At 52.7% G+C, this 21,152-nt stretch overlaps 1 protein-coding gene across 2 annotated transcripts in view; it reads left to right on the top strand.

The window, feature by feature from the left end:
- The window catches only part of UNC13B (unc-13 homolog B), a 285,289-nt gene extending 265,167 nt beyond the window's left edge, over window positions 1-20,122 (top strand). The window contains exons 31-39 of one of the 2 annotated variants that reach the window (XM_061612815.1): window positions 537-625; window positions 1,911-2,054; window positions 4,684-4,807; window positions 9,285-9,341; window positions 12,101-12,181; window positions 13,614-13,761; window positions 16,718-16,810; window positions 17,600-17,759; window positions 18,732-20,122. In XM_061612815.1, coding sequence (XP_061468799.1) covers window positions 537-625; window positions 1,911-2,054; window positions 4,684-4,807; window positions 9,285-9,341; window positions 12,101-12,181; window positions 13,614-13,761; window positions 16,718-16,810; window positions 17,600-17,759; window positions 18,732-19,017 — 1,182 coding nt within the window. In that variant the 3' untranslated portion in view covers window positions 19,018-20,122. The remainder of the gene's footprint in view (window positions 1-536; window positions 626-1,910; window positions 2,055-4,683; window positions 4,808-9,284; window positions 9,342-12,100; window positions 12,182-13,613; window positions 13,762-16,717; window positions 16,811-17,599; window positions 17,760-18,731) is intronic. The other variant, XM_061612817.1, reaches the window with a different exon arrangement.
- Window positions 20,123-21,152: the final 1,030 nt, after the last annotated feature.

Genomic DNA, 21,152 nt, shown 5'->3' with positions numbered 1-21,152 from the left:
TTTTGGCGCTGCTATGTTAAGCCATCTTAATGTTGGTGCCATTTGAAACCAAGGTCTTTAATTTGCCCCAGTGGGTGAGAAGGTTGCGACGAGATACGACCTGAGATTTCTCTGCGTTTTCCTCGCAACAGAACGATGGAGCAAAGTGCAGCGTGGCACCTGTGCTGTCTTACTGATTTGGCTCAGTGAGTTTGAACTGTCTTTAACTCCACCCGGGTCAGGTGGAGACAAGAGCCGGCAGTTGCTGGGGGCAGGCAGACCTTCACTTGCTGTGTCAATTGCCAGGCAGGGCATGCTGATGCCATGCTATAACTGGCAAGCTTTGGGGCTGCTGGAGACATTGCGGAGTTGTGCCCACCTCGCTTCATGCCCAGCTGCTACTGACAGATAGACCCACCCTCCCAGCCTGCTGGCCTTGGATCTATACTCTGTCTCCAAATTGAGGTAGAGATAGTGGTTGATGATGCTCTTAGCTGGTTTTGCCAGAGAGCTGCTTTCTTTTGTCTGCCCGCTCACCTCTCTTCTTCTGTCTGCAGTTGGATGCAGAAGCCAGCGACTCTCTCAAGGAACTGCAAGTGAAGCTGAACAACGTTCTGGATGAGCTCAGTGCTGTGTTTGGCAACAGGTGGGCACCTGCAGTCTGCTGTCCCGGGCTTCTCTGGGAGGAAGGGAGGGATATAAATTCAATAAATAAATAAATCTCTGGGGAAGAAATCCTTCCAACTTTACAAGATGGAGAAAGAAGCATAACCTGGTACATGGAGAAACTGGTCTGGATTTTGCCTTTCCGTTTAATTCTTAATTCCTCACTCACAAAAGCAATTGAAAAACCGAGAAATGTTTACGTATTTCTTGCCTGATCCAAAGTGAAATGCTCTCTGAACTGTGAAATCTGTTTCGAGTTCATATTCTTGGGATCCTGTCACTGCCAGATTTTGCTCACCGGCTCGTTGATCAAGTCTAATTTCTCTCTTAACATTCAGAGGACAGTATGGCAGCTTTCGCAAGCAGCAACTATGCGAATGGTAGAGAAGGATCACGTCCCTAGCAGCTCTGAAGCTCAGGAAGGACCCACGCCCCCCTTGCAGCTCTGCTTATCAGCACACGAGCTCAGCAAGAGTTGGGTGATAAGTACAATCCCATCCGCTCAACATCCACTGGCTTGTCCCCTTCCTCTACTGGAATACAGGATCAAAACTGATCTCGCATTCTGGGGACTCAGCCAAATAAAATAAAATAAAATCCCTTGTTTGGATTTGGGGTACAAGTGCCCATCCTTCCGGCCCTGAAAAACTATTGGATTCAAGTAGTGAATACACAGTTCCCCTGCTGGCATCCAGATGGCTGAGGCATTTTAAACTCTTCTCTGCTTCTGCCCTGTGTCTTGACAGCTCCCCTCTCCCTATAAGGAGGACAACTCTCACCCTGGCTGGCCTGTCCCTTGCTTGGGAGTTGTACCCCACGGATCCCCTGTCTGCAAGAGGCATTTTAATAGGCAAAAGGGTGCTCTTGTGTTTCCATGCGCTTCCATGAAAGGATGCCGTGCTCTGCCAGCTCAACACGAGTGAGAGTGAGAAGAGAGGCATCCTGGCCTGATTTCCATCCAAAGGAAACCAAGTGTCCTCCCCATGTCCCTGTCCCTGAAGACTGTCTTTCCTCGCCTTCAGTGACTGGGATATTTGGTCAAATGCAGTCTGTCCCAACATGGTGCACTCCAGGTGTTTGGGACTATGATTCCCATCAGCCCCAGCCAGCCCGGTAGGGAGGAGAATGCTTGAGAATGCATGAAGTGGTGACTTGCTCTGGGTAAGGCCGCCCAGGTTCACACAGGAATGCTGCCGAATTGTGTGAGTGGGGGTACCTTTTAACTCTTGCGTTGCCGTCTCAAGAAGAGTAATCTTGTTCTCTAGTTTCCAGACGCAGATCGACGAATGTGTCAAACAGATGTCAGATATCCTGTGCCAGGTGAAAGGGGCAGGCAATGCCCCACCAAATGCTGTAGCCCAAGATGCAGACAACGTCCTCAGGCCCTTAATGGATTTCCTGGATGGAAAGTAAGGACAGAAAACAGATCTGCACCAGTGTTTGCGCAGACCTCATGGGGGTCACCTGCAGTGAGCGCCCTCGGCTAGGGCAGACCAAATAAGAGTGTGTGGGGGGAGATCTTAAAATCAAATGGCTGCTTCTGTGAAAGTGCCCCCCTTCTGCTGGGTTTCTCAGTCCTAGCTGGGGCTGAGGTGTGGAAGAACTTTTAAAATGGCCGAAGAGGAGCCCTCAGAGGGCTTTCCTGACAAGTTTAGGCATGACAAGAGCTGCTTTGAGTCAGGCTGCATCCAGCCTCCTATGCCAACCGGGCAAAAGGGCTGCAGCACCTTGAGTGGCGAATACAATGGCAGAGTTCACAGTGGGAGTGGCATCCACAAGACATGAGTGTCCTCGCCCTGGACTCCCTAGCTAGCACCCACCCATCTCAATTCACTTGAGTTGTTTACATCTGGTACGTGTGCATTGTAATTCACCGTGAAGAGGTTCTGGGTGTTCCTCAAATGTGTGGGTGCCCTTTGGAGGTTTTCATTCAGCTTCACCAAGTGTGTCTTTCCACACCTCCCCATTCTGGATCTCCTCCTCCCTCCCCGCCCTGCTGTCGCTGCCACCACCACCACTGCCTTTGCAGAGAGTCACATTTCCAGAGGTGAGGAGGAGAACTGGTTCATGATGCAGGAAGGTTAAGTGGTTGCCTTGCTTGCAGCCTGGAGAGCTGGTGGTGTTTATCTTGTGTTGGCGTTTAACAGCTGTTGAGACAATTTTTGAAGCGTTGCACATTTATGTGGATGATCATCCACTTGTACAATTGATGCCCTCCCGTGCAAGCAATTATCAGTCATTTATTTAAGGATTCCTTAATATAATTCAGTTCCCAGTTGCAATCATCTGTATCTGTCATGATCTTCCATATCTGTCAAGTAACAGCCAATCCTACGTAGTTATGACACAATCCTATTTGTTTGCCTTTTTTTCTTCCTTTCTTTTTTGGCCATGTAAGAGAGAGTCAGACCTGAACATACAAGATCTGAACAGGGTGGTTCATGACAGATGCTCTTGGAGGTCGCTGATTCATAGGGTCGCCATAAGTCATAGTCGACTTGGAGGCACATAACAACAACAACAACAAGAGAGAGTTGGGAGAAGACTTTTGGGGGTACATGATAAGGGTCTGTTTTGCTTTGTCACACACCACCACCCCTTGGCCTGCAATTTCTATTTGACCATTCATGCTGAATATTTGAGACTTCGCGTGCTTGGCCAAGTATCAAGATAGCGCTAACCTAGAGGTTGCTGATTGGGTCATAAGAAGTTGCTAATGCAAGCAGATTCCCCAAGTCTGTTTGTCTGGGGCCACACATCTCCTCCCCCACACTGTTCCAGGAACAGGGCCCATGGGGTCCCGTCTCTCTGTCTCTCTCTCTCTCTCTCTCTCGTTTTGAGGGAAGGGAAAAGGACATAGCCCTGGGGGTGGACACACGTGACGCTTTGCAGGCAGAAGCAGTCCCCAGTTGGAAGAATCCCAGTTGGCAGAGCTGGGAAAGACCTTGGAGAGCTGCTGAGCCGGGGCATCCAGGGGTAGGCAACAGCAGGGCTCTCCCTGGCCATTTCCTGTCAGAGAAGCCTTTCCCTCCTTCACGTACGTGGATCTTTCGGCCTTTGCCTTCCTCTCCTCGGTCACAATTACGTGGAGGATGATTGTGAGTTGGGAAATCCCAGAGTCTCCATCTCTTTCTCAGCTCTTGAATCCATAGCGTTTCTGTGGCGCTGAGTGTGCTGCTGCTGCTCTGACCTTACCTCAGTGATTCCCACCTGCAACTAGGCTTCCTTGATCCTTCTCTTTCATCCCCCCCAGCCCCCTCACCTGCTCCTCAGTGTCAGAGCAGGGCGGGGCTTTGCTTGCAAGGCCCCAGGCAGTGGCCACACGCACCCTGCTGTGCCGCTTCCTGAGGCCTGACCCTTGGCTCCTCAGACCTTTGTGACTGGAGGGCGTGGGGGAGCCCGCATGTGGCGTGCAGACACTGCCCACTGAAAGCCACCTGTGCCCTCTCTCTTCCCCCACACCAGCCTCTATGCGAAGCCACCTGTCTCTTGCTGTCGGCCCCATAGAAATCCGAAGCCCTCATCCATTCAGACTTGATGGCAGGAAAGGATTAGTTCAGCTTTGCAGCATTAGGCTGAGCTGGCAGTCAGAATAAAAGCAAACAGCCACATAAGGTGATGATGGCCACCGCCTTAGGTGGGGTGTATCGGGGGGGGGGATTAGGCCTATTCATGGAAAGCAGGTCTACCAACGGCTGTTAGCCATGATAGATGAAAGCACCATGGTCAGAGGCAGTATCTCTGTGTATCAGATTTTGGATCAAACAGGTGAAGGCTCTGGCCTTCATGCCTAGTGAGTGAGCTTCCCAGGGGTAACTGGCTGGCTGCTGTTGGGGATGGAATGTGGGCCAGGTGGGCCTGTTACTCTAGCAAGACAGTGGTGGCTGACTGTGCCTGTCCCAGGGAGAGGTCCCTTGTTCTCTCTCTCTCTCTCTCTCTCTCTCTCTCACACACACACACACACACGGCCTGCTTTTGCCATGACAAGGTTCTCTCTCTTAACCCAAACACTCCCCTCCCCCGGCTCTTCTCATGCAGCCTGACGCTCTTTGCGGACGTGTGTGAGAAGACGGTGCTGAAACGGGTGCTGAAGGATCTCTGGAGGGTGGTGATGAACACCCTGGAGAAGATCATTGTTCTGCCGCCTCTCTCAGACAACACGGTAAACCTCGTCCTCTTCTCGTGGGTCGTTTTGCTGCTGCTGCTGAGCTAGCCTGCCCCCTCTGCCTTTGGCGGAGCTGTGGGTTGGTGGTGGAGGGGAGCAAATTGGGCTGAAATGTCTGGGAGGCGGTGGGGGGTCAGCGTCCCCTGCTGCTCTTGCAGGTCAGTGTGCCTGTACGGAGGAGGGAGCTTGACTTGGAGGTCCTGGGGAACGGGGGACACCTGCCAACAGCCAAGGGCAACCTGAGCATTTAGGGCAGAGTACAAGCGAGATGGGTCAGTCCTGTCCCCCCGTGGGGCTGGACCGCAAGTCTGCTGCTGCCTGCAGAGCAGAGGTGGCGCTCTGCCTGGGAAGGGGATTCTCCGGTGGACAGCCAGCCTCTCCTGAAGCAGAGAGGCTGGGCTAGAGGCCGTTGTTGAGTTGGGGGAGGTCAGGGAGGGTCTTCCTTGGCAGTGCAAAGGGCAGGAGCTGCAGACTAAATCTCCAGCTGCCTTCAAGGGTGGGAACTGCGAAAGTCCCCGGCTGCTTTGCCTCACAGTTCAGCTCCTTCCGTGTTGAGATCCAGCCCCTGGTTGAAGGGACCACATTTGGATTCCTCCCCTTGACTTTTCCCACTGTGCAGAATGTTCTGTGGGTGTAAATCACGGCAACTGGGCATCCCATCTAGGCAAGGAGTGACTCTGGTGGGAGGGTCCATTGTTTCCCTTGACTGCCCTTTGCACAGGCCCATCTTCTTCTTGTGAGGGAAGAAGGAAGGAGCAGCAAACAGCAGGCGGGGGGCCCTGGGCAGCACCATCACCAGCGGCAGCAGCAGGGGAAGACTGTTGGCTGCTCTGGTTGGTGTTTTCTTAAACCCCCCCCCCTCGAACAGCCACCCTTGACAGACCAGGGATACAGTTTTAAGTGTGAGCAAAGAGTGGTGAAGTGGGGGGGTGGAGGGGGGATCTGAACTGGCCCAAGAGTGGTTGAGTCCCAGTGCGGAACAAAGCAGCAGATCTGACTAGGCCTGAGAGTGAGGAGAGGCGAGCGGAAAAGGGACCAAGCGCAGGCAGACTCAGAGGGGGAATCTTTTGCCCCCCCTGTGATCCCCTGCCCCGTCTGTTTCCACTTGGGCCACCTGGGGTCCACTTCCCCTGATGCAAAGGGGCAGCCAAAGTGATCATTTCCACCCCAGGAAACAAGCAGTTCCCCCACCCACCCACCTGGGAAGCTGCAAGCGATCATTCCTTCCCACACGTGCCTCTTGCGGGGGCTTGTGTGGGCTGTTGAAACAGAAGGAGGAAAAATGCTGCCTTTGTGTGCTTTTAGCTGCCTTGCAGGCACTATAGCAAGATCCTTCAGGGGAACTGTGAAAAGGGTTATGCAAGCCAGGCAGCAGGGCAGGCCCAGCCAGTTGCAAGGAGCCTTTCAGAAGCAAGATGGAATGACTTGGGAGGCAGGTCAAGTGGCCAGCGGGGGATGGGGAATGTGGGGGGTGCAGCTTTCCTGCAGAGACCCTTTGAGGCTCCCAGGCAGAGTGGGAGGGAAGTGGCCCTGCCCAGAGCCCCTGGGAGCTGCTGCTGCTGCTGCCAGCCAAAGGGAGGGCACCGCTGTGGGTGCTGCCTCCCACTTGGGCTCCTCCAGGGACCCACCTGCCATCCTCCTGAGTGCACCTCCAGACCCCCACCCCGGTGGCAGAGGGGCTGGCAAGAGGCCTGGGGGTCCTGCTTCCAGCCCCAGGACAGCAGCTGCGCCATCTGCTCAGCGCATGTCCGGCTCCCTCTCCCAGCGGTTGGGAGGCTAAAGCACTGCTCTGGCTCCACAGAGGAAGCGGGAGAGGGGCAGATGCCGTGAAGAAAGGCTGGTCCAGCTGGTCCTCTTTTCAGTGCTCACCAGCACAGCAGGAGGTTTCACACACGTGCGCACACCTCTCCTGTGAATGGGCGGGGTGGAGAGCTGGGCCCAGGGCTTGTGCTTGGCTTGCCAGGAGGCCATTCTCCCTGACTGACACCCCCCCAAATCTCCTCCTTGGAACTCTTTTCTCTCTCTCGTTTGGGATGGGGAGGGTATTTTTCTCCCAGTCTCATAGGAGCCATTAAACTCAGAAACAAGAAGACTCTGCAAAGCATGTTTTTGGTCCTCTGTGTCACTGCTCTGACTGCCAGGAAGAGTTGTAAGCCTGTTAAGGAAGCGGGTTGCAACATGGCCAGCACTCTGTTCCCTCTGGAGGGCGAGGGAGCCTGGCTGGCTGCATGGGGGCTGAATGGGGCCTGGTCGTTGTCTTCTTAATTATTAATTGTGGGAGCTGGGAGCCCCAAGGAAGAGGCCACCTGGGGAGAAGAGAGAGCCATGGGTGGGCAGGGGAAGCGACAGGTGCTTCTGTCCATCATTCATTCATTGGCGGTCACTCGTGGCCGAGTAAGATTGTCTTCCAGGGTAAGGTCTTTATAATGAGATTGTTCAGAGTGTTGACTTTGTTGCTTTGGAAACAAGAGTATCTCCTGGATGTCGGACCCATCAGAAAACTGTCAATCACCTTCCGTGCCAGGCAGCTGCGAGCTTGTGGAAATCCTGTGCCCTGGAAGCGCAGCTGGCCCCTGGGTGGATGGTGGACCCACACACATGTGAGGTGGGAATGTCTCTTCTGCCTCTGCCAAGGGCCAGGGCCAGGGCAGGGAGCCGGCCTCCCGTTTGGCGGCTGGCTGTGCCCAGCTTCATTCTAAGTGGCAGGAGCCTCTCTTACACAGAAGAGCAACGCGGCTGAGGCTGGAGCGCTCTGTGTGCGTTCGTGTGCACCTATGCATGCGTAGTGACAAGGGGGCGGAGAGGCAGAGGTGTTGACTGCTTGCCTGGCCCTTTCCAATTCATAGCAAGCAGGGCTCTGGCTGTAGCTTCCGAAAACCCCATTTGTATGTCACAACTTACAGCCTGGCTTTGGGAAGAATTGGCTCTTTCATCTGGAGTACGCTACCAGACATCAGTGGGCTCGGGATGTGTATCCATAATGATACTTAGCACTTCACATCAGAAGGTTTAAAGTGCTCCATGTGTACTTTCAGTACTTCTCACAACAGTCCTGTAAGGCGGGGCAGGATCCTTATCCTGATGTTACAGATTGCCAGTAAGGGGGGGGGCGGAGCTGAGAGACTCACAGCTTTCCTGTAGCCACCAAGGTAAGTGAGATTTGAACCTGGACTCCTTGACTCGCAGAATTCATCACAAATCAGACATGTCTGTCCTGATCTCATTTGTTGGATGGATGTGAACTGTGTAAAGGGGGCTTCCTTGTGGACCTCCCAGGGGCATCGTTCCATGGCCAGGTTTGTTAAGAGCCCAGAGTTTTGCTGGGGGGGGGAGAGGAGGGGAGAGTGGTGGTGGTGAGTGTTTCCAGACGTCTTCATCAGACTTGATAGGTTCCTCATCGTGGTGTTTGGATCTCCTCTTGGTGGCAGAGAGAGCCGTGCTTCCCCCCCGGAGACTGGCCGCAAGGAGCCACAGCTGCACTTCCACAAGGCTGGCTGTTGGCAAAGGCTTCTTTTCTTAAGGCTTCAGAGTTGCAGGATGATTGTGATCAAGCCTTGGCAGCCTCTATTGGCACGAAGCAAAGTTTCTTTGTTCCTGACGGGGCTGTAGTAGCAGGCTGCAGGTCTGGCTAGCCTGAAAATGTCTAAAAGCCTGGCCCACATCAGCCTTGCAGACCATCCTTCCGGTTGAGCACTGGGTCTTCATCAGCATTTGCAGCAAGATGCTTTAGCAGAAGGAGGGAGCGTGGAAGTAGCTGAGACTGAGAGTGGAACCCTCTGAGCCAGGGGTGGGGACGTGCCCCTCCAGGCCTCTCTGCCTGCTCTCCCCTCCCAGTCCACTCCCCTTGCCCGCCCTGGTTTCTACCATCCTTGAGTTGTTTTGCCTGTGCTTGAATTCTGACAGTGCCCCTTGGGTGCCTGGATGGACGGTAGATAAGGGTGTGCAAATGTGGGTAGAAATGAGCCTATTGGACAAAAACAAAGTTTACATTCATTGATCTGCCCGTGCCCACCACTGTCATATGGCCCCCGAAAGGTTGCCTAGATTGGGACGTGGCCCTCGACCTGAAAAAGTTTCCCCATCTCTGCTCTAAGATTCACTTCTGTATATTGTGAAGATTGCCCCAGATCTGACCCCCACTAAGCCCCAGTTCCCGGGGTGGCAATGGAACAGGGGGCAAGATGGCTGTCTGGCTGCTCAGCCAAGGTAAGCTCAGTTTCCCAGAGGGAAGCACAGCGTCTTCCACTTGATGCAAAGCCTTTGAGGCGCCCTTGGTCTGCTTCCCTGTCATATTTGTGTAACCCACAGAGATTGGTAGGCTTTGCTTCCTTGGTAGGCAATGGAACGCCTTTGGGAGAGCGGCATCTCAAGGCCATCGTGGCCAACGGCTGTGGGTTCTTTGCCTGCTTGAAATCTGGTTTGTAACCTTCTCCTTCTGTCTGTCTTACCTCTCTCTTGCTTGTCACACCCATAGGGGACCCAACTGATTTTCACTGCTGCTAAGGAACTGGGACAGTTGTCGAAGCTGAAGGTATTGGTGCAGAGCATGTAGCTGCTAGTGCACACAGTTCCCCCTCCCTCTGTCCTATATCTGTGGCTGTCGCAATGTGCGTGAGCTTGCTGTAGCATTCTAGTGACCACAGCTTCTGCCATGTGGCTTGTAGCCTTCCTCATCACTGTGGTCAATGCGTGTCTGAATTCCTGCCCAGATTTGAGCTGGATTTTACCTTGACTGCATTATACTTGACTGCAAACTCTCCAAGCCTTGCTCCACCAAGTATCCCAGCAAGAATGAAGCCCTTGTGTCTAAAAGGTGCCCATTCCCAGTAGCTGTGTGTGTGAGAGAGAGAGAGAGAGACCCTGGATGTGCAGAAGAGACACTCAGTGTATTTTTTCATTATTATTTGATTTCTGTCCCACCCCTCCTCCCAGAGGAGCTCAGGGCAACACAAAGCAAAGCAATTACAAATAAAATAGAAACAAATTTGGAAAAAATATTTGGAACAAGGCAGCTGGACAGGCACTTTAATTTGGATTCCTGCATTGAGCAGGGGTTGGACTCGATGCCCCTTCCGACTCCACTACGCTTTGATTCTGTGATTTAAAAACATATTTAAAACAGTCAGATACTCTCACAGCTAGTCATTTCAAGGTTGCCAGGACCAGAATCTTTCAGCCACCAAATGCCTGGGTGAACAGGAATGTTTTTAAATTCCTCCTGAACATTGTTAATAGGGGCAACAGACACACCTTTCCAAGGAAGGGCGTTCCACAAAAAGGAGAGCCCACCACTGAGAAGGCCCTGTTAAGGGTCAGCACTAACCAGGCAGCTGAATCCAGCTTCAGACAACTGGCTAAAATGAACCTTTGGGAAAGGAGACAGAGCTCGGAGGGAACCCTGAAAAGCTGTGCTCTGCCCCCACGGTTAGAGTCAGGATGCTTCTGAATATCAGTTGCTGGAAACCGTGGGAGGGTGGAGTGCTCTTTGCGCTCAGGTCTTGCTTGCGGGCTTCCCCAGGGCATTTGGTCAGCCACTGTGAGGACAGGATGCTGGACTAGGTGGGCCCCCTTGGGCCTGATCCAGCAGCTGGGCTCTCTGTGTGTGATGTGAGGGTGGCCAGTGGCTTTGGTTGCAAGCCTTGTGGCTGGCGTTGAGAGTGGCCCACACTGATCTTGGCGGGGAGAACAAGAGCCCAATAGCTGCCTCTCAGCTGGAGAAGGCAGGCAGAAGGCTCCAAGAGTCCCTGGAGACGCGTCCTGCTGGACCAAATGGCACAGCTGAATTGCAGAAGGGCTATTCTGGCTCCTTAGAAGCTTTCTCCCAGCCCAGTGGGAATGTCTTCAGCATTCATTTCACTCAGAAATCTGTTGAAGGACGAGCAGAGTGATGGTTCTGTGTTATGGCCGAGGTAGGCACAGCTTGGCTTCTGGACTAGCTGTGACATTTTGCTCAGACTATGCACTCTGTGGCACCACCGCTCTAAGAGATCACCTTTGAAACAAAAGGATTCAGTTGGAATAGAAGCTATGCAAGACAGACAGAACCTCCAGACCTAGTTTCCCCGTCATCTGGTTCCAGGTGTGAATATTTTTTTCATTATTGAGGAGGACCTTGCAACCGGGGTTAGGTAGCTGGGAAGGTCACAGGGCAGGTGAGGACAACCAAAGAAGGAGGACAGGTTGCTCTGGTGGGATCTTAAAGCCCCCCTCCTCTCCTGGGTCTGCTGTCCAGTGTCTGTGACTCCGTCAGACAAATGACAGATGTCATCCTGCCAGGAGTCTGGTTTCCATTTTAATAATGCGTACGCAAGTCACATCCATTAATAGTTCCTTCTGTTTCAAAATAAGATGTTCCCTCCAATTACCACCCAACTACTGATTTTTCACTGCCCATAGCTAATGGCAAAACTTGTGGCCTTATCCACCGAGAGGGTGACATTCACTTACAGTCACATCCACACCATACATTTAAAGCACTTGGCTTCCCCCAAAGAATCCTGGGAAGTGTAGTTCGTTAAGGGTGCCGGGAATTGTAGCTCAGTGAGAGATAAACTATAGTTCCTAGGACTCTCTGGGGGGAGCCATGGCCTTTAAATGCACGGTGAGGATGTGACCACAGATACACTGTCTCTGCTTCCCAGTAGGGTAAGTTCAGCCGCCAGCCGTGCCCTAGGCTGGCTGTTTCCTGGCTCCAAGAATGTCCTGCTCTGAGGCACAACAAGAGTTCCCATGAGTGGAGGTCTGTTCTCTGCCTTTCAGCCATGAGAGATGCTCTTTTGGGAGACATCTGAGTCATGGTTTCTTTCTTGCTTTGGGGGAGCGGGGGCATCCCTCTCCTCGCCTCTGGGTCTATGTAGGCATCTGGATCCAGACAGGCTTGTGGGCCACATCAGCACTCTCTGTGGCCAAAATGTGCTTGTGTTGTTATGTCTGTCTTCTTAAACTTTACCTTGTACCTCTTTACCCTGGTCTTTGACATCTGAGGCATATATATTTAGGACCCACCCTATTTTGTGATTTTAAGTTGTCTATAATTGTTTTTAATGCTGTATTTTTTAATTGTTGCAACCTGCCCTATGACCCTTGAATGGAGAGCAGGCAATAGATGATGATGATGAAAATTTCTCACAACAAAGGTCGCCTGCTGGTGGGCAACCACCTGTTGTTCAGCTTCTGCTGAGTCGCTGACCCCTCCCCACCCCCTTCCCTCTGCACCAGGAGGCCATCCTTTCACTTAAGAAGAGCCCCCCCACACACAACTAGTGATAATCTTGCTGGCTTCTGTTTCAGGATCACATGGTCAGGGAGGAAACACGGAGTCTTACTCCCAAGCAGTGTGCGGTGCTGGAACTGGCGCTAGATACAATTAAGGTAAGCCCGACGTACACACAATTCTAGAGAAAGCAAGAAGCTCAGCATCTTTTGTTACAAACCCATAAGGCCCCCACCTGAGCAAATGCAGAAGTTGGGCGGGGTGGTGGTGATGGATAACGCAAGAACCTCTAGCGACAAGGCTTGTGTTCCCAGGTAATAAATTTTATTTATTACTAAGGGCTGCAGCCCCTGCTTGCTTCACTTGCCAATCCCACCTATCATCACCAAAATGCCCCCCTTCCCCCCATGGGTCACCAGAGCTGCCCCCTCCCCCTTTCCTCCCCCTGCAGGTAGCCGAAGCTCTTCCCCCAGGTGCTTTGTCGGAGCTCCCCCTTTTGTAACTGTGACACATATATATACAGATAGATATATAGACAGACAGACAGACAGACAGACAGACAGACAGACAGACAGACAGACAGACAGACAGACAGACAGATAGATAGATAGATAGATAGATAGATAGATAGATAGATAGATAGATAGATAGATAGATAGATAGATAGATAGATAGATGAAGAAAAGGGGATTTATTGTATCTTATTTATTAGATTTATATCCCTCCCTTCCTCCTAGCAGGAGCCCAGGGTGGCAAACAATAGCACTAAAACACTCTAAAACATCATAAGAGCAGACTTTAAAATATATTAAAACAAACATCTTTAAAAACATTTTTAAAAGCTTAAAATATTTTTTTTAAAAAATAAAAAGGTTTAAAAACATATTAAAAAGCAATTCCAACACAGATGCAGACTAGGATAAGGTCTCAAAAGGCTTGTTGAAAGAGGATGAGGGGATGAAAGCAGGGATGAGTTTTAAGATTTATACAGCAAAATATTAAATTCCCTAAGTTCAGGTATGTGCCAAAATAGCTTAGAAATAGATTGTAAATTGAGATTGCAGGATAATAATTGCTCAATCTACAAGCCAGATTGTGGTAAAATAGACTTTGTGACTGATTCCCTTTCATCAGAAAGAGAAGCTCTTCTTCAACCTTATGAACCGTTTGGTTCCAGAGGCTGCCTGATGGGCTTGGGGGACGTCAGCCAGGAACCCCATCCTGTCTGAACAGGAAGGGGACAGGTGGAACTCTTGCTGTAGGAACTGGCTGCCTCTCTGACAAGTACAAGCCAAGAGAGAAGGGCTCTAGTCTCTGGCAAGAAATACCGAATCCAAGGCTAATGGGAAGAGGCTGTGAACTCCCCTTCCTTGCAAATCCTGTGAGGACTGGAGGTTGAAGAAGAATCCCGCAGAATTTCAGGGCGGGAAGGGCCAGTTTAACGCAGACAGGAGAAGGGATTCCTGCCCCCACGGCTTGAGTTGCTAGTGAGGATCCTGGGCAAGCCACTGGAACTACGGAGTATACCCCAAATCAACTTCACGCCTTCAGTGTCACATCTCAGCTGCCTCTTTCCCCCTCTCCTCTTAGCAATACTTCCATGCTGGGGGAAATGGCCTGAAGAAGACCTTCCTGGAGAAGAGCCCAGACCTGCAGTCGCTGCGCTATGCCCTGTCCCTCTACACCCAGACGACAGACACCCTCATCAAGACCTTTGTTCAGACACAGACGGCACAAGGTAAAGACCGGGCGTGCACAGCAACATGTGCTGCAACACCGAGCAAGATGGAGGGGGAGGGAGGGACAGTGGCTGGAGCCTCTCTGAAGATGAGCCATCCCTTGAACGGGGTGCAGACAGGCATGTGCTTGCCAGAGTAGCTCAGTCTAGTGAGTCAAACCCTCGAAAAGCACAGAGTGAGAAATTACCCCAGGGTTGCTCTTCCATGTTGATACTATCCCCACGTGGGATAGTCATTGCCTGAGTCCCTGATGTTGCATCTGCGGACAAATGATGCCAAGCCTGTTCCTCTGTCCTTGCAGAACATCAGTGCCATCTGGTCGTTACTCAGGTTAAGGACAGCTGTTGCTCAATTCCTTGTGCCCTTATCCATGACAGGGTCGGCCTCACTGCACAAAGGACCCAAGTGGTCCCTTCGTCCTGGAAATGCCAAAGAAGCTGTCTCCATCCAAGAGGTGCCCCCTCCCTCCTCCCCCCCCCCAGCTTGGGATCCCTTCCAGTCTGGCACAAAACATTGGGGGCAGGAATATCCTTCAGACTGTGTGGCACCTCTGCTAGAAAGATCCCTTGGGCAGTACGTACATCAGATCTGATCTGCAACCCCGTGCCCCACATGCTTCAGCACAGCGCCCCTCACGGCCCAGCTCTGCAGCTGCAGGAACACGTCGCTGGGAGGCAGCCACCTCCACTCCTGTCATGGGGTGAGGTGGTGATGGAGGGGAGAGGCTGCCACTACTTTGCCAAGAGAGGCTGAGCGAAGGGGTACAGGAGCTGCCCTGCCGGCTCTCCTGCTGTTCCCAAAGTGGCCTGGCCTCCACGCAGATGGCGCAGCAGCAGCTCTGAGGAGGTTGCCTGCCCATCACGGCTGCAGCAGGGCTTGGATTCCGTCAGGGGGTAAGAAGGGCACGTGGAGTGAGCGAGCCCAGCCTGGATGCTCCCAGGCCAGAGCCAGTTGGGCTTGCGCCTCTGGACTTGGGGCTGCACACCTTTTGCTCTGCCTTGGCAACAGTCCCTCTGCACAGCCGGACCAGGAGGTGCTCCTAGGCTGTTCTGGAACCAGGCAACTTGCTTCTCCTCAGCTCGGGCACCGAATACAGCCCTTCAGGGTCTTCCGCCCTCATCAGGGTCCCCTAGATACTGACAACATAAGAACATAAGAAGAGCCTGCTGGATGAGGCCAGTGGCCCATCTAGTCCAGCATCCTGTTCTCACAGTGGCCAACCAGGTGCCTGGGGGAAGCCCGCAAGCAGGACCCGAGTGCAACAACACTCTCCCCTCCTGAGGCCTCTGGCAACTGGTTTTCAGAAGCATGCTGCCTCTGCCTCCGCCTCCAGCCCCTCCCTCCCTGCTGCACCACCGCATTCCTGAGCAGCATTTCCAAGGGCAGTTTGTTCCTGGTTTGTATATCACGCTCGATCGTCTGGGCTGTAATCAGACTCTCTCGCTCGATCTCTGTCCTGCCTGCTGCTGGCCCCAGTGCATGGTGGGAAAGGTATTAGGTTTACGGCTAATGAGGATGTCCGTCCTGATAAGGGTATGTTCGAGGCCAGTGTTGCCATAACAACATTGGCCAGATGCAGACACACTGTGCTTCTGAAGACTGCCCCCCCCGCCGTTGGCGCCTTCCTCTGCCCCCCCCCACTCTCTAGCTCCCCAAGGACTTTCCTTCTCCGTAGGAATACTTGCCTTGTAGCAACTTGTGGTGTGGCTTGTGGGGAGGGGACCCTTTCAGACTCTCTCTTGGTGTGCGAGTTCGGGAGCTTTGCTAGTAGTCTGACTGCAGAATTCTGTGGCTCTTGGTGTATGAGCAGCCATCATGGCAAGGGAGCGAGGCCCGCCCGGTGTTAAAGATGCTTCATCTAAGCATGTCTGCAGGGAGACAGGAAGCTCCTCTGGGCACACGTTGGGGCACTGAGCACACCCTGGAACAACTGCCTGAGATGGTGGCTCAGAGCGCCTCTTGCAGCAAGTCACTGTCTGGATATGTTGGTGGATCAGTCAAGTGATGGCTTGGCTCTCAGTCTGAGCCCTTGTTGCACATCTGGAAGAGTCTGTGTGATGAGAGGTGCTGATGGTCCAGTAGAAGCCAGGGACAACTCAAGAGCAGCCTCAGACGATGCGTTTTGACTTAGGCCACGGCAAGCTTCTCTGGCTGTGTGTGAAATGTGGTTTGAGGTGGGCTCCCAGGACTCCGCCACCCCTCACCACAGACTTCAGCATCATAAATACCATAAGCCTTTTAAACATCGTGGGCTAAATTTCATCCCGATACGTCAGACCCAGAGTGCAAGGTGGATTATGGAAACTGAAAACTCTGCTTTCCAAATCCACCCCCAAGGGCCAGCCAGTCTGCCAGCCAGCCGCCCTTCAGTCCTCTGCCGTTTCCTTCATGCCTTGTGGCTCAGAGGGCAGTCTCTCTGACCCAGAAGCCAAAGTGTCGGGCAGCAGGTCTGTGAGCAAACTCTGCCACCTCCCTGGTGTCCACCCACCCTCTGCACTCTGTCTGTTTGGTGCTGAAATGCATCAAGTGGTGCTGTGTAAATGTCTGCTGTGGGAAGTGTTGTGGGGGGGAAGAAGCCTCACTGGGTGCCCGTGTCCACACTGTGTAGTCCACAGCAGGCAGGCAGGGTGCTCTTGCAGACAAGGCCGGCGGGTGAGCAGCAGCCCATCTGCGGGGCAAGCGGGTGCAGCGCTGCTGTGCCTGGGGCTGGCTAGATGACCACACCTTGAGTAAGGGTTGGGCTGGAGGAGGGTCAGCAAGAATCCAGCCAAAAGAAGATATATAAGATAACCAGGCTTGAAAGTGCAATGGAAAGAGGGCAGGAGCTGCTCCTGTTGCTGGGGGGGGGGGTTCTCGGGGCAGAGGGAGTTTGTGAGCTCTGAACTGCAGTTGTCTGTCTTGTGCTGCTCTGCCCATTCAGATGCCATCAGTTGCACGCTCTCTCTCTCCCCTCAGGCTCAGGAGTGGACGACCCTGTGGGCGAAGTGTCCATTCAGATTGACCTGTACACACACCCGGGCACTGGAGAGCACAAGGTCACAGTGAAAGGTAACCAAGGGCAAGCCTCCCTTCGCAGACGCAGGCAGCCTTGGGTCTAGCCTCCCAGCTGAGCCACCCTGAGGCATCACACAGCCTGTGTGTTTCTTGGCTGCATTCAGGAGTTGCTCACCCCGGGGGGCAGTGAATGAGTCTTTGAGCTGAGCCAGCCTGCCCCACCAGCGAGACAGGAAGGCCCATCGCTCAGCCCTGTGAACCAGAACTCCCTTCTGGAGCAGAGTGGTGGGTCGGGCTGAGGACTTGCTTGGGGGACAAGAAATTGGGTTTTCTCAGCAGGGCTGTACAGAGCCTAGCCCTATGCAAGCGCCACCTTTGGAACGCCCTTGAAGATTACGCAGCAGCTTAAGGTGCAATGAGGTTCAGGAATGACAAAAAGGAGCGATCTGACGGCTTCTGACACAGGGCTTTTCCCTGGTCAGGAGGGCAGGCCTGTTTAGCGGTAAGGGGAAGCTCAGTAAGTGAGCCCCTGGGATGGGAGGCCAGCAGACAGCTCAGGTTTCTTGCAGAGAGAGAAACCACAGTGAATGTGTGCCTTGATCTGGGCAGTAAAGGGGCTTTGGGCTGGTGCTGACAGCAGCTCTCTGGAGCGCTGGGCTACGGACACTTCTGCAGAGCTGCATTTGGAAGCCACCCAAGGTGGTGCCACTGCCCAGGGTGTGAGCCCTGAACTTGCTTTCCTGTTGTGTGTGGAGGGGACCTGCCGGGAGCAGCTCAGGGGTAAAAACGATGAATGCAATGAGTTATATGGACCTCCCTCCACAATTGTTCTCTTTCATTCAGTCGTGGCAGCCAATGACCTGAAGTGGCAAACCTCTGGCATGTTCCGCCCCTTCGTAGAGGTGACCATGATTGGACCTCACCAAAGTGACAAGAAGCGGAAATTCACGACCAAGTCGAAAAGCAACAACTGGGCACCCAAGTACAACGAGACGTTCCATTTGTAAGTTCCTCCGTCTGTCCCGATCCGCCCTTTTTCTCTGTCCCGGTCCGTGCCTTCGCTCTTGCTTCTTCCTTGGTCTCTCATCTCGCTCTCCCAACTCTGCAAACAGACAGGCAAGATTCCCCCTGTGCTGCCTGCTTCCACTCCAGGCTGTGCACGCCTGGCCTTCGTTCTTGTCCCACAAAAGTGCAGGACACGTGGAGTGTGCCTGGGAGGAATTTCAGAGATGGTGATAATGGAATTCCATACCCCTTATCTCTGTAACTCAGGATTCATTCTGATCTCCTTGACTCATGACCTGCAAGCGTAGGATATTGAGAGAGATATAATCTCCACACCACGTTGATGTTTTTAACAAAATAGCAGTATACAAATACACACAGAGACGAGAGAGAGAGAGAAAAATTGTATACTCTCTGAGAGACACATGTTACCAAATTCTTCCAAGCTACACAGGAAATGGATTGGACTGTGAAAGACCAACTCAAATTGTGTTTGCATTTTGACAACTTTGTAGGGCAGTACAATATCTCAGAGAGGAGGTCAGGTCTCCTGCTCCCCTGGTGCATTCACTATAGCTGCCCAATTTCCCTGCTTTTTAAAGTTTGATAGAAATATCTGTTGGCTATAGGTACATTCTTAAACCACAAGGATTTTTGGTTTTTTTTGCCTATTAGTGAATATATATATAGTTTGTTAGTATTTTCCAAAGGAGCAAACAATAAAATGCAATGTTACAAGGTGCAACAAAACAAATCTTGGCAGCATTAAGACAAGGAAACTAAGGAGATAGATGCCCAACTTCCACAAGAACTTTTCCCAAAGGAGGGAGGTAGGAAGGCCAAACTCAAAGATTTCTCTGACGGATCCTAAACTGAAGTTGAGGACAAGCCCCAGCACCACCTGTCCTGCAGATCAGAGTTTAGTGAGGTTTTCATTTGCTCCTAAATACTTGCTCTCTGCCTCTTCCAGTATCCTTGGGAACGAAGATGGGCCTGATGCCTACGAGTTGCAGGTGTGCGTGAAGGACTACTGCTTTGCCCGGGAGGACCGGGTCCTGGGCGTAGCCGTGATGCAGCTCAGGGATGTTGCGGACAAGGGGAGCTGTGCTTGCTGGTGCCCACTGGGGCGAAGGATCCATATGGACGACACTGGCCTCACTATCCTGAGGATTCTGTCTCAGAGGACCAACGACGAAGTGGCCAAGGAATTTGTCAAGTTGAAATCAGAGTCCCGCTCCACAGAGGAAGGGAGCTGAGCCCTGGGTTTCCACACTCCCTGTGCGCCTGGTGCCAATATGTGGAACAAGTGCAAGAGTTGCTCTCTCGAATCCCGGCAGGGGCTCCTCATCTCAGCCAGCCCCCTGCTGTCCACAGAAGACCTCTGTGACCCTGAAGGGAGCCTTTCATTGGGTCAGCAAGGCAACGGCAGGAACCGTGGGTGGGCGGGAGAGCGTTGTGGGGGTTGCCTGCTGCTGTGTGGCCGTTCCTCTGGAAGAAACGTTATTCTCTCAAGTTGGCAGGCATTTAAGATGAAGCCACTCTTGACCTGAGATGGGGGCCTTGCGGTGGAGGGCGGGGGTCCCCATTCTGTAGAGGAGGCTTGAGATCAACGAGACGTGGAGGGGGTTTATTAACAGCCTCCCTCCCGCTTCAGCAAGTTGCAGAGATGGGGTGGGGTAGGATTGGAAGACGCCATGTGTGCAGCCTGGAGCATTTGCTGGTTTGGGGTGAGCAGGTGGGCAGAGGTTGCCCAAGGCCAGACGTCTCTTGCCCGCAGCTTAGCCACGGCCCAGGTCTGCCCAGACAACTTCTGAAACTGGCTCTGAGTGAAAGCAGGAGTCTTCTGCCGGAGTTGCGCTCTCTCCCTGCCCCGGAACAAGCACAGCACTGACCCTAAGGTTTCCTCTTCCACCTCTGCATTGCCCTCTCCAAGGGCTGCCTTATTTCCCATTGCGTTCTGTTTCTGCACCAAGCCTTTGTCCTGGTGGGAGTCTCTTCCCTTCTCCCTCCCCACACCCCAGTGGTGCTGTTGGGCCATACAGGGAGGAGGTTTCCCTGGTGCGGCCATCGCCTCCTGCAAAGTGGCTTTGCACAAGGACCTTTGCAGGAACCAGCCAGGCTGCTGCTTGCCTGGATCTGTCCTTGGCTGCTGAGCTGGGCGGCCCAGTCCTTGCACTTCATGTGCTGTAGACCTGTCAATGAAATACCCAAGGACTGCATGTTGGGGGATTCCTTTCCTGTTTTCTTCTCTTGGCACTTGTACTGTGTGATACAAACCTCGTATTTCTCGAACCTGCTTTTAGAGGCTGCTTTGTTGTTGTCGGTGGATGTAATATAAAGCTTCTCTTTGGATCACCACAATATTATTGTTGCAATTTTTAATCACTGTTTAATGTGCCACTGTTGCAGGAAGCAGTCAGTGTCGCCCTTAATAAAGGACCTTTGAGCAGCATTCTCTGCCTGTGACCTCCTAACTGGATGTAACTGCCGCTTCAGCTGTTGCAGACGGATACGAGGCTCAAGCCGTCCCCTCTTCAGGCTCCACTGGATCGCCCAAGGCCTCGTCCTTGAACCTTCACAGAACAGGAACTGCACAGTTGCCCCCCCAAAAAAAGCCCACCACACCCGGTGTGGGGGGTGGGGGTTCCCTATGTCTTTACAGGGCAACTTTCATCCCTAACCTGCTTAGCCTCCAGTCCTGAGACAAGGTCTCCTCTGCTCAGCAGCATCTCAGGTGGAGCACCTCCTATTACGACCCCCAAAGGGAGGAGATTCCGGAGTCTTTTGCTGCTGGGCCTTGTGGTGCCAGCAGGCTGTGCAGGACGCGCTCCTGATGGCTTTCAGTCACCTGAGAGCAGAGCGTGAGCCCCACTGGATCAGACCAAAGGGCCATCCAGGATCTAATCCAGTAGCCTGTTTCTCACAGTGGCCAACTAGATGCCTCTGGGAAGCTCACAAGCAGGAGGGTGGCGGCAGCGCTCTCCCCACTTGTGTCCCCCAGCAATGGGTGTTTAAAGGCACGCCTCCTGCTGGAGGTAGCATGGTAACCATCAGCAGCCTTTTTCTCCATGCATTTATCAAACCTCTTTTAGAGCCATCTAAGCTAGTGACTGCTGCCACATGTTGTGGCAGTGAATTCCATAAGCTAATTATGTGTTGTGTGAAGAAACAAGGGTGTCACTTGAGAAGTCGGTTTATCGGTGGCATAAAAATCCTGCAATCTGCATTGCAAGACACTCCCCTGAGGGGAAGGAATCTCAGTAGCTGAGCAAAAAGGCTGATGATGGGGCCGCACAGGCATGATCTTTGAAGACTTGTAGTATAAAATCTGTACTGCTAGCACCAACAGGAAAAGAGGTAATATTTGGGGGGTGGGGGTTGTTTCTGCATG

This window comes from Rhineura floridana, chromosome 1 (genome assembly GCF_030035675.1).
Source record: "Rhineura floridana isolate rRhiFlo1 chromosome 1, rRhiFlo1.hap2, whole genome shotgun sequence".
Lineage (NCBI taxonomy): Eukaryota > Metazoa > Chordata > Lepidosauria > Squamata > Rhineuridae > Rhineura > Rhineura floridana.
This window is presented reverse-complemented; position numbering and strand designations above follow the sequence as displayed.